Raw genomic sequence first — 12,937 nt, forward strand, 5'->3', positions numbered from 1 at the left:
GGGATGTCAAACTTGCGTCATCATAGCGGCGTCATGTGATGTGTCACGACTTTTCCCCCCTTTGCTAAACTGGGCTTGGGCATGGCCAGTATGTGACACATCCAGCCCGCAGGCCGTGACTTTAAAACAGCCCTGCGCTAATGCTTATGCTAGCATTTTCTTTGGAACAAGCTTCAATGCAAGCGTCCTTATTCAATTATTTTTGTGCTGTTCTAGATGCTTGGTTATTCTTTGTTTCAATTCTTATACTTCTTTAGTTAGAGGGCTTTGTTCTTTACGAGGCAGAAGAGAGGGTGCCTGGTTTCCGAATGAAAAATATTTAACAGCTGGACTGGCTTCCTCTACTGTCAATTCCGCCTAGTTTGTCTCAACAGTCTAAGTTACTTCTCTCAAGGCTTTGATTTCTTTGTCCTGGGTAGATCTTTGCAGTTCTTCCAATTCTGTTTCTGTGAATACTTTATTCTGTAGTATAAATCGGTGTTGATCTGCTAGTCTCCCTTCTATTATTTCTGATTTTGGTAGTTGTTCTTTCCAGAACTGGATTTCAAAAATCCTTTTCTTGTTGGATGTGATCTGTAACTACTTTGTTTTCAATCTCTGTACATTTGCAATGGGTAAACACCTTTCCTTCCAGCAGTTATGAAGCTGCTGGCCCTAGTTCAGCCAACAGTACTGAGTCCAATAGCCCATTTTTCACCAGATGTCCAGGAACTCCAACATCTAGCATGGTCCTTGTTGACCTGAGCGATGACCAAGGCAGTATATATTTCTGTAAATTATGTCTCCATATTTTATATGGGAGAGACACTCTTCATCTGGCTCCCATGGTGAGATCTCTCCAATATGGTTGAGCCTCTGGTATAGCTCTCATCTTTCTCAGAGCATACAAGTCCCACAACCACATCAAGGTAGTTCCTCAATGCGGGGTCTATTATGATTCATCACACAATTAGCCAGATGTATCTGTTATTATTCTTATCCATCTCATGTACTACTGTTACTACTATTAATAATATATAGAGTCTGGAATTCTGCTTCTAGTACCTTATTTTGATTTTCTTTTTCTTGTTAAAAATTATATGAAGCTCTACTATATTTATTCCTTATTACTATTTAATTGTCTGGATATTGGTGGATGAATAATCTCTTCACTAATTATAGTTTTTGTAAGCTTTTTAGCTCTGTGACCAGAACTAAAGCTTACCATCACTTAAGAGTATGTAATACTGCACAGAGAAAATGTTTAGATTAGGGTTTCCTACAATAATCTACTGGTCTCCTACAGTTTGTGATCTTCAGCATATGCAACCCAATTCAGACAAAGATGAACACTCGGAACATAGTAACAGCTCAGAAGTACCATGGCTTGTGAACATCTATGGCAATGGCAGGAGATGCCAAGGAGTTATTCTGAGCAGTTGGTGGGTCTTGACGGCAGCCAACTGCTTCCTACTGATGTGAGTAATGGAAGAAATTGGAACACATTTTCCTTCTAGTAATGGTTAGCATATGGGGAAATATAATACCAAACAACTTCTAGGCTATGGGAAAGTCCTGCCACCAGAGTTATCTCCCTTGATTAGTTCATGCTATGTATGTCTTGTAGGAATCCGAGCCAAGTAGAGTTGACTGGATCACGTGGGCGTTTCTCCACCAATACAGTGAGCCAATTTCTGCTACATCGGGGCTTTAGTTCTTGGAATACAGCACCCAATAATGACCTGGGACTAATCTTGCTTGGTCAGCCAGCTGATTTAAGAAGGCAAGACATGTGGCCAGCTTGTATTCCCAAAGAACAAAAACCTTATGACATAACAGAGGAATGCAGGATTTTGGAACAAAGTAGTAATGGTGAGTTTGAGAGCATTCCATTTGGGTTTTTGGATGTCAGAAAAATGTATTAGGACCAATGCCACAATTACAAATACCTTCAAGTTATTTTTAAAAACCAGCTAACTAAAGGCAGAATTCAATACATTTGGCATAGCCGTAAAAAATATTGGATAAGCATGGCAGCTAGTATATGTCATACAATCAATATTATTTTTAGGGAATTGTTTATCCTTGCTGCTTTGAAAATATTTGAAAAAATGGGGAAAAAAACAGAAAAGAGGATAAGCAACTTTTCCAGAATTTGATAATTTTTTTAAAAAAGAGTACCAATATTTAAAATATAATATTGCACATGTATAGTCATAAACATATTAAGAGAAAAGAAGCAATGCAGGAAACCTTGACATAGCATAACAGTTCAGGTAACTGAGGATATTTTCTCCCTCTCTATAGAAACCACAAAGTTATTTTTAAAGGTAACCATTGTGGAGAGTCTGAGTGTCTCAGAGTGTTCTAAGCACTGGCTTGGATCTACAAATGAACGGAACTTGTGTGTTGAAAGAAAAACACCTCCAAAGCATGCAGATTGCAAGGTAACCTATATAAATGGATTCAGGGTCAAATCTGAGGATGAAGAAATTTTCACTTTGCTTTGCTTGACCATTGTAATGGTCATGACTATAAAGGTCATTGAAATAATGACTCTCCCAAGGCCTTATTTATCTACCGTGTTTCCCCAAAGATACGCCCTACCCCCAAAACAAGCCTTAGCTTGATTTTTTGAGGTGGGTCTGATATAAGCCCTATCCCAAAAATAAGTCCTAGTGAAGGGGTTGGATGTGGCCAACACAGGAGGCAGCCGTTCCCTTCCCCGGTCACCTCCTGGCTGCTCAGCCCCTTAATCAAGCCCGCAGATCAGCTGAGCCAGCGAGGGCCAGGAGCTGCCTCCCATTCCTTCTCTCCGGGCGCAGCGTGTTCCTTTCAAGTGATCAAATGTCACTTGAGAAAAGGACGCACATCCCAGGATTGCAACGCTGAAGGCAGCTCAGGAAGGACTCTATTTGGGATGCCCGTCTATGCTAAGTTTAAGGAAAGGATGACAGGCAGAAAAATCCCCCTCCCCATTTTCCTGCCGTTTGCCAAAAAGGCTCCATTCCGAACCTTCAGCATATCCCAGGATTGCAACACTGAAGGCTTGTAATGGAGTCTTTTTGGCAAATGACAGGAAAATGGGGAGGGGTTTTTTTCTGCCTGCCATACTTTCCTCAAGCTTAGCACAGACTGAAGAGAGGATGGCAGCCAGAAAAATCCCCCTCCCCATTTTCCTGCAAAAAGACTCCCTTCTGAACCTTCAGTGTTGCAGCTGCTCCGTGGACACTGGGATGGCCTGCTGCCACCAGGATGGCCTGCTGCATGAGGCACGTCGCTGGGCCTGTTGCTCTTTTTGTGGCCGCCCTTAACAAAAGAAGGAGCATGGTGGCTAGGGTAGCTGGAGTGGCCCCCGCGAGGCTGTTCTGCATGGATGGCAGGTGCGACCGCTAGGTAAGGGCACATGGGGCAAGTTCCTCCACCCTTCCCCTCCTTTGGCTTCGTCTCCTCACCTCGTGCTGTCTGCACTGCAAGCAACAAGGAGGCCCAGCAACACATGGGGACACGTCGCTGGGCCTCCTGCCTCTTTTGCAGCTGCAAAAGCGGCCATGCTTGCTGGAAGTGGCGGCCTGAGCGGCACCCGCGAAGCAGCTACTTCATGGATGTAGGATGGCCTGCTGTGACTCACCCCCCCGCCTCCTACCGGTACATGGGGGGGATTGAGACACTCCCAAAAAGAAGTCCTAGCCGTTTTTTTCGGGGGTCAATAGAAAATAAGACCCGGTCTTACTTTTGTGGAAACAGGGTACAGAATTAAAACCTGAACGCTACTGTTTCAAAGAGGGGGTAAAGCCTTTTCGATCTGTTTCAGAATAGTTTCTGTGCTATTAGTGTTTGCTGGAATAATTTGGTTTTGCTAACCAAGAAAAAATATTTGTAGAACTTATTGGATGTGTCAGGAGCCTGTTATGTTGGCTGAGCCTGTCCCTGCTATAACAGTGTCAGTGATTCAAAATCTCAGCAGCATAGCACCAGCTATGCACCAGCAAAAAAAAAAAATCACCAATGCAATTCCTCTTCTACTGCAGGTGCCTGTAGGTACTCCAGTGGTGTGCAATGACCCAGCTACATCAAAATGGGAAGTGATGGGCATTGTGAGCCAGAGTTTGCACAACTGTTCTGCTCCTATTTTGGCTGCCCAGCTTTTAACCCACTTAAAATGGCTGAGGCAAGAGGGATCCCTAGAAAATCCTCTTCAGCAAGAATTACCTTCAGCTACTCCAGGTGTATTGATGACATTCCAAACAATGGACAAGACACTTTCAGCAACTCAGCAAGTATCAACAACAGCCCCAATTTCTCAAACAACCATATCACTACGTACCAATTATGTACCTCTTACAAAATCCCACGATAACAAAACATCTACAACATCAAGGCAGTTGCTTCCCCAAACTGAAAAGCCCGAGAATGTAAAAGTCAGAACTGAACAGACCTCATCTGTAAAAACTTTTGTCACCCAAAGGACCTCTACAACAATTACAAAAGTATCATCTGAAATCCCTTCCAAACTTAGAGAGCCTTCATCTGCAATATCTACAAAAGCACACCAGTCTCAATCTGTAGACTCTTCTACAATCAAAAAAATTGTTGAAATGACCACAACAAAACAGCCCTTCTGGAACACAAGAGAGTCAACGTATCCAACATTTACAGGTGTTGGACATGAAACTCATGGAGAATCTTTCACCAAAAAGCTGTTACCTTTCACAGCTGAAACAAGTTCTGTTGCAAAAACAAGTATAGTAGTATTACCACCCAAGCCTTTGACACCTTTAGAGACCACTCCTATGGAGCTTTCACCATCCACTACTGCAACAGATATCAATGGAGGTTTACCCGTTCATCTTGCGATAGCTGAACCATAGTTGCCAAGAAGCAATCAGGAGGTTCCATTTCTGGCATGAATTGCCCCACCCGGCATAGCTCCAGTCCCCCATCTTCATTTCTGAGTAGGCAGCTCTGGAACTGGGTGCAGTGAGGTGGCGCATAATTGCTTTGATCAGGAGAATCCCCACAAGAATGAAAGGGGAACCAGGAAGGGGGTCATGAAGGGAGTGGACGTCCAGGAACCTACACATCACAGGACATCAGGCTAACCAATCATTTATTTCTTTTTGTTCTCTCTTTCTTTTCTTACTCTAATGGGTTTAAAATAAAATGTTTCTGGTATAGCACAGTGGCTTAGCCATTCTCCCTGTGAAAGATAGTTACCAATATGACTGAACCAATAACATTCAAAAGGAACTGGAAACTAACAGGTCAATAGAACAATTTTTGAAGAATATCAGTCATGTGCACATAATATATTTAAAGGAATGAATATCATTTGAAATTAAATATTGAGGAAATTTGATAACTAGCACATAACAAAGGTAACTACTGTATATAATGATGAACGTTCTGAGAATTCTAAATAGTCAATGTATAAATTGCATAATGCATTATTTAATAGTAATGATAGATTTGCTTTGGAAATAAATTTAGAAAATATGGATTATTATTTTTATGATCAAAAGTCTAAATTACAGGTGGGGAACTGCATTCTTTTAAACACTTCCAGATGTGGATCAAGTAATGCACATTGTGGGCCAAGTGACACTATTTGAATCGGGGGTGGGGGTGGGGGGGAATCACATATATTATTCAATGCAGCTGCTTGTTCTTGTTCTATGCCTGGTTTTTTTTTTCAATTGGCAAATCTACTGGAATTTAGTCATTTGGTAAATGAAGTTTGTCCTTCCGATAATCCAGATATGATTGTTGACTCTCAGGCTGGACCACAGCAGATTTATATACACATACACACCCATATGATTATACAGTATATAAAACTAATACAAGCTAATATAAAATAAGAAAACAGAAAGAAAGAGAAATCAAAGAGAAGTGCAAGAAAGGAAAAAGTAAAGAAACAATAGAAAATAAAGGATAATCAATTATTTTATAATTATAAGTTTCTTACTCTAAGGTTACAGGCTCATTTCAATTCTGTGTATTTTGTACCTCTTTTGACTAATTTGGGCTTGGTTATGCACTTTATATGCTGTATAAAGTGCTCTAAGTGTACAGAAAGCTTTGGACAGGATGCCAGCCAATGCCATGTCATAAAGAAGGTGAATGCTACCTAGTTGAATGCAATGACCCTGTTTTTTAACTTTAGTTCTTATGTGGTGTACATATGCTTAATTTGTATTTTAAAAGGATTATTTAGATGGCACGATCACAAGCACAAACATATGTGGTACCTAATATTTCTATGCATTTTAATAATTCCTTATATGCACTTTAAGCTTTGTTTCTAAGTTAATTAGGAATTTATATTCAGGTTCAATATCATAGATAACCTAGACTTCATGCAATCTCTATGATTGAGTTTGCAGAGTATTCTCTATATGTTTGTGCCTTTGTGACCAACTGATAAGTCTCTTTTTTGTCAGTTCCTGAATTTGCTGAGAGAAGTTGAGATTTAATTAAAGCAGACTAGTTGTTGTCTTAGAAGGATGCTATTTAAGTTAAGAATATTTTGTAGACCAGTGAAGCCCATTGGAGCATTGAAGTGATGCAGTGATATCTCCAAGATGGGCAAAGCTGAAATAATCATTTTTTTTTTTCATTTAGGAATAGAGTTTGGAGGGAACTGATGCGTTTTTATTACAAAAATGCCACTAAAAACCAGCTACTTGTGACTCTAGAGTCTGCGAAAATAAGTGAGGCTATCGATTATCCATTTTTGGACTCAGGTTTGAAAAAATAGCTGTCCTGAGAAAATAATCTTCCATTTGGAGCATGGTATCTTCCATCATTCTTTTTACAGTTTCTAGCATACAAGGTGGGGGGAATCTGATTTTCTGGTTTTTCCTGTAATAAACTTGTATCTTCCACTATCTTCCACTATCAAAAAACCTTGTGAGAAAACCTGAAGACTTGAAAATCCTGAAATTGCACAAGAAGTTTGAAGAAAAGAAATGGGAAGGAATCAAACATCGACTAAATATTGCTGTGAACTGGATAGCAAGACATGTAGATTCATAGCTGCCACAGTACTTTAGTACACAGTACGAAAATTTATTTATCAATGGCTTCGTACGAAGTTGGAGATACCAAGTGAGGCTCTGCAAGGGTCATTCCTGAGTCCTTTATTCTCCAGCACTTTTATTAATTTTTTTGGCAGTAGCCAAAAAATTCAATGTAATCCTACACTGCATTAACAGAGGTATAGAATCAAGATCATGTGAAGTGTTAGCCGCACTTTATAAAGCCTTAGGAAGATCACATTTGGAATACTGCATTCAGTTTTGGTCAGGGCAATATAAAAATGATACTGAGACTTTAGAAAGAGTGCAGAGAAGAACAATAAAGATGATTAGGGGGCTGGAGGCTAAAACATATGAAAAACGGCTGCAGGAATTGGATATATCTAGACTAATGAAAAGAAGGACTGAGGTGACAAGTCTTTCAATATTTGAGGGGCTGCCACAAAGATGAGGGGTCAACCTATTTTCCAAAGCACCTGAAGGCAATGGATGGAAACTCATCAAGGAGAAAAGCAAGCTAGAACTAAGGAGAAATTTCCTAACGCTGAGAACAATTAATCAGTGGAACGGCTTGCCTTCATGAAGAAGTTGTGAATGCTCCAAAACTGGAGGCTTTTAAGAAGAGATGACAACCATTTGTCTGAAATGTTATAGGGTCTCCTATTTGAGCAGGGGGTTGGACTAGAAGACCTCTAAGGTCCCTTCCAATTCTGTTATTCTGTTAATTATTAGGGCGAAGGGAGGGAAGGGAAAACTTATCAAATTTGCAGATAAAGTTGGATGGAATGGGTGATGTCCTACAAGACAGAAATAGAAACATCAGGATGGTTGGAGAAACGGGCTGACAGTAACAGAATTTAATAGAAGCTAGTGCAGAGTTCTTCACAAAAATCAAATGCACATCTATACTGTGGGGATGGGGGACACACTTGGCTTTGTTTGAGAGTGGGGGGAAAGATAGTTGATTTCAAAGTGATTTAGACCAGGAGTCCCCAATCCCACCCCACCCCAGCCGTGGATTGATACCAGCCCACAGCCCGCTGGGAACCAGGCCACGCAAGTGGTGGGTGAGCACATTTGCACATGCGTGGGATCTAGGTTGCAAGCACAGCCATCCCCCTTCCCCGCCACTGCTGCTGGTCCATGCAGCCAGAAACGTCAGGGACCCCTGATTTAGACTCCACACTATAATGTGGCCCCAAATGCCATTTTTAACTGCCTGAATGGAATAACATTTCCAGATAACAGGACATAATTTTTCTGTTTTCTGCCTTGAATGCATCTACAGTATTGTATCCTGTTTTAGTTTGAAGGATTCTGAAAAATTGGAACAGTGTTCAGGAATGGCAGTAAAGATCATCAAAGGACTGGAAGCTAAGTACTGTGAAGAAAAGATTGAAGGAACTGGCATGCTTAGTCTTGAAGAAAAATGATTGATTATACTCTTCAAATTGTTGAAAGGATGTCACAGAGACAGTCCAGGCCTATCTTCTCTTCTTCCAAAGTGTAGGACACAGAACAATGGATTTAAGTTTTAGCAAATAAAATTCTGATTGAATGTGAGAAAAAAAGCCAATCTCAACAGCAAGAGCAGTTTGTCAGTGGAACCAGTTACTGAAAGAGTGGGGATCTGAGTAACTGTCTGAGAAGCTTTAATATGAACTTCACTGAGGCGGCGGCTGGATTCAAATCACCTCATGGTTCCTTCTAATTATTTGATTCTGTGATCCTAGGCAAATTGATTTTTTTTCCAGTTCCAGGGAACATGTAATAAGAATACCTGAATACCATTATTAATATATACAATATTACCAGGTGAATTATGTATAAACTAGGAATATTTGTGGATCATAATTTTTATGAGGACACAGCAGTTGAAAAAGATACCACCATCTCCCAGCGTTTGTCTCTTTTCCTTCAAACCAGGATAGGCTTAGTCTATGCACTGCAATAGACCTGATGTGAACTGTTGTTAAGAGAGATTGCTCCATTATGTGGAAATCAAATAGGAGGAGAAATATTAGATTTTGTCAAGGGTAACCAAGACTGGGTAGGGTGTCAGGAAAACATTGAACAAATATGAAAGGCATCCAAAGTCCTTAGTCTCAGTGAAAGTGCTTGAAGGCAGAAGGAAATGATTTTCCAGTGACGAGAGGATACGATGGGCTTTCCTGTTATTTTACCTTTGTGACCATTTTTGCTTTTAAATCAGGAATCATTTGGTTAACCCAGAGAGACTTGCAAAATATTCTCAGTCTTCTGTTGAAGCCATGATGCCTTTTGGGAGTTTGGTTATGCTGGTCTGTAACCATAGCAGAGATTTGATTCGATCTATTATTACTGCATAATAGGCAGTCCCCTTTGTTTGTTGTTCTCTTTTGGCTGACCACTTTGGAGGCATAGACACAGTTGGCCTAGCCCTAGGGTGGTCATTTGGTTTAGAAATGTTATTCTGGGGAAGCCCTGACACCTCTGTCTCTAGCTCAGGTTCAGTCCCTTCAGATGCAGTTTTGGAAACGGCCAGAATGTCAAGGATAAACAGTAATATCAAGCTTTTCTTCCCATTTTCCCCGCCTCACTTGTTTTGCTACCTGCCTTCAATCCAAACACAATCTAGCCTTAATCTACAATTTGTCCAGGGATATTGACTTGTTATCAGATCTTATTTGTAGGAGATCAGTTGCCAAATGTGCCCTTTTTATCTAATTTCCTGTCAAAAAGGACATTCTTGGTCACAGCAGTGAAAATACCATTTTAGAAAAGTAATTATTTCAAGTCACCTGAGTGTTATCTGGTTGATTGGTTTATGTATTTAGGTTTATTATTAACTTCGAATGCTTCCTGCTGGTGCAACAACAGATTGGTTACAATGGTTAAAATATACTGAATTAAAAACATTCATAAAAACAATCCACTGTGAAAACAATGTGCTAATTTCTTAATTAAATTATTCTTTGGGAAGAAAAATGCTTTCACCAGTTTCTTGGAGGACAAAAGATAAGTACTACTGAACCACAAGAGACCTGCTGTTCGAGACTGAGGAGGGTACTGCTAAGAATTCCATTCTCTGGGTCCAACTTACTGATGTATAGCAAGGTAGACATGTGGAACATCTATGCAGGGTGGGCAGATTCTAATGGATATGTCAAAAGGTTTAGAGAGATTAAAAGATTCCTTCCCATAATGCATAAAAATGTTCGAAAGTTATTTCAGGAAGCCCAAAGTTTATTTATTTATTTTATTTTGTCAAGCGATTATAAAATAACAGGTATAAGTATAACATAGTTATGAATACATGAAATAGATACATATAGGAAAAATAAAAAGAAACAATAGGAAAGGGACAGTAGTTCTGTGAAAAGTTCTGTGAACAGAATGAAATGGTTCATTTCCCTATATTTATTTATTTATTTATTTTGTCGAGAAATTATAAGATAACAGGTGGTTATCTTATAAGCATGGTTATGAATACATGAAATGGATACATATAAGAAAAAAAAGAAACAATAGGACAGGGACGGTAGGCACATTAGCGCGCTTATGCACACCCCCTACAGACCTCTTAGGAAAGGGGTGAGGTCAATAGTAGACAGTTTAAGGTTAAAGTTTTTGGGATTTGGGGAAGAAACTACAGAGTCAGGTAGAGTATTCCAGACATTGATCACTGTTGCTGAAGTCGTATTTCCTGCAATCAAGTTTGGTGCAGTTTACCTTGAGTTTGTATCTATTGTGTACTCTTGTATTGTTATGGTTGAAGCTGAAGTATTCATTGACAGGTAGGACATTGCAATATATAATTTTATGTACTATACTTAGATAGGACCAAAGGCGGCATAGTCCTAGGTTACCTAGGTCTAGAATTTCAAGTCTGGTGGCATAAGGTATTCTGCAACAAGTAGAGCAATGGAGAACTAACTCTTCTTGTGAAATATTTCTGGACTTTCTCAACTGTATTAATATCAGATACGTAATGTGGGTTCCAGACTGATGAGCTGTATTCAAGTATTGGTCTAGCAAGTGTTTTGTATGCTCTAGTTAGTAGTGTGAGATTACCAGAGAAAAAGCTACGCAGGATTAGGTTAACAACTCTTAATGCCTTTTTGGCTATGTAGTTACAGTGGGCTCTAGCACTTAGATCATTAGAGATGAATACTCCAAGATCCTTGACAGAGTTTGGATCATCAACAAGATCTTGACTATTCAGTTTATATTTTATTTTCTGATTTTTTTTGCCAATATGTAAGACAGAGCATTTATTTGTTGAGATTTGAAGTTGCCATTTGTTTGACCATTCTGATACATAGTCGAGGTCTTTTTGAAGTGTAGCAGTATTGTCGGTGGTGTTGAATAGCTTTACATCATCAGCGAAAAGAACACAGTTGCTCTTAATATGATCACAGAGGTCATTTATGTGGAGCATGAAGAGAGTTGGTCCTAGAACACTGCCTTGGGGGACACCACTGTTGACAGGTACGCTTCCAATTTTGACCATTTGTTGTCTGTTTGACAGGAATGCTTCTATCCAGTTATGCAGGTGTCAGAGATACCATAAGATTTTAGTTTTAGGAGTAGTTTGTTGTGTACCACTGAATCAAAGCCTTTACAGAAGTCTATGTAAATTGCATCTATTGCTTTGCCCTGATTGAGTTGTGTAGTCCATATGTTTTTGAGTGTAAGAGTTGCAGATTACAGGATAGTTTTTTTTCTGAAACCAAATTGTTTATTAAAGAGTAGGTTGTATGTCTCTAAGTGGAGGATAATGGATTGGTTAATAATTGATTCCATGACTTTACAGGTGATGCAACATAAAAAGATTGGTCTGTAGTTTTCAACTAGTTTCCCTTTTTGAAGATTGGGGGTGACCATGGCTAGTGACCGTAGGTTTGGCAAAGAGCTGGTCCTGAAAGATTTTTCAAAGATTATGCTTAGAGGTTTGGCTATGGCAGTGGATAACTTTTTTAAGAAGTAGGCACATATTCCATCCAGTCCAATAGATAGAGATGGTTTTAGATTGTATAGTGCTTTTTCAACATTGTTTTCTGTAAAATCGATATGCATTAGATCACTGTAGTTGTCTGTGGTTTCACTAGGAAATACTGGGCATGATCCATTGCTGTTTACAAATACTGAGCCAAAGAATGTGTTAAAGAGGTTGGCTTTAATGGTGTCAGTCTTTACCATTCGTTTTTTTCAGGAGTGGGATGGACCTTGAATCTTTTAGTTCGTTTTTTACAAAATATAAATATATCTTCTTAAAAATAGAGGTGAGACTATTATAGACTGCCAAATGCTGCTAAGCTACAACTGAGCTATAACTTTCCAGCACCCAGCAACCAGAGTTACACTGGAGAACACTAAGAGATCAGCTGCTTGAGCGAAAGCTCAAGTCCCCCTAATTAAGAGGATCTGAGTATCCTAATTAGGAAATGTGTATGACAACGTCCCCGTACTCCTCCTCCTCAACGGGCACTTACTCTCAAGCTCAACTTATTTCTTCAATGAATTACATTTGTGTGATTAAAGCCCCAAGGTAAAAATTGTTTGCACACATATATATAGAAATAAATCCTATGATGCTCCAGGCAAATAAAAACCGACAGTGGCCTAACGGGATCATCTAATGAGACAAAGGTATCTTTGGGATGCTCTTCCTCTCTAAGGAAAGTCGGTTCCAACAGTTTTGTTGGAACCTCAAATTTCCTCTTTCTGAGTATACAGCACCAGAACAAGTCCGCAATGGAACATTTTGGGGGGAAATGTTTGTGATATTAGGTCGTTCATTGGGTGCCCACTCCAATAAGCTTCCTGGTTGAAGAAGAAGCCAGGTTTGGGGAACGTTAGGCAGAATCACCTCGGGGCGCACTGCAAGGGCGAGGGCGGGAAGAAAGAAGATCGCGGACAGCAGGTACAAGCGGGGC

General features: G+C 39.8%; 1 protein-coding gene across 1 annotated transcript; it reads left to right on the forward strand.

The window, feature by feature from the left end:
• Window positions 1-1,293: 1,293 nt before the first annotated feature.
• On the forward strand, window positions 1,294-5,477 carry LOC148127157 (uncharacterized). The gene is made up of 4 exons (XM_087923097.1): window positions 1,294-1,457; window positions 1,607-1,851; window positions 2,287-2,426; window positions 4,011-5,477. Exons 1-4 carry the CDS (start codon window positions 1,303-1,305, stop codon window positions 4,848-4,850), a joined length of 1,380 nt encoding a protein of 459 aa, XP_087779223.1. The 5' UTR covers window positions 1,294-1,302; the 3' UTR covers window positions 4,851-5,477.
• Window positions 5,478-12,937: the final 7,460 nt, after the last annotated feature.

Source organism: Pseudonaja textilis, chromosome 2 (assembly GCF_049901715.1).
Source record: "Pseudonaja textilis isolate UNSWEBS1 chromosome 2, rPseTex1.2, whole genome shotgun sequence".
In the NCBI taxonomy this organism is placed as follows: Eukaryota; Metazoa; Chordata; class Lepidosauria; order Squamata; family Elapidae; genus Pseudonaja; species Pseudonaja textilis.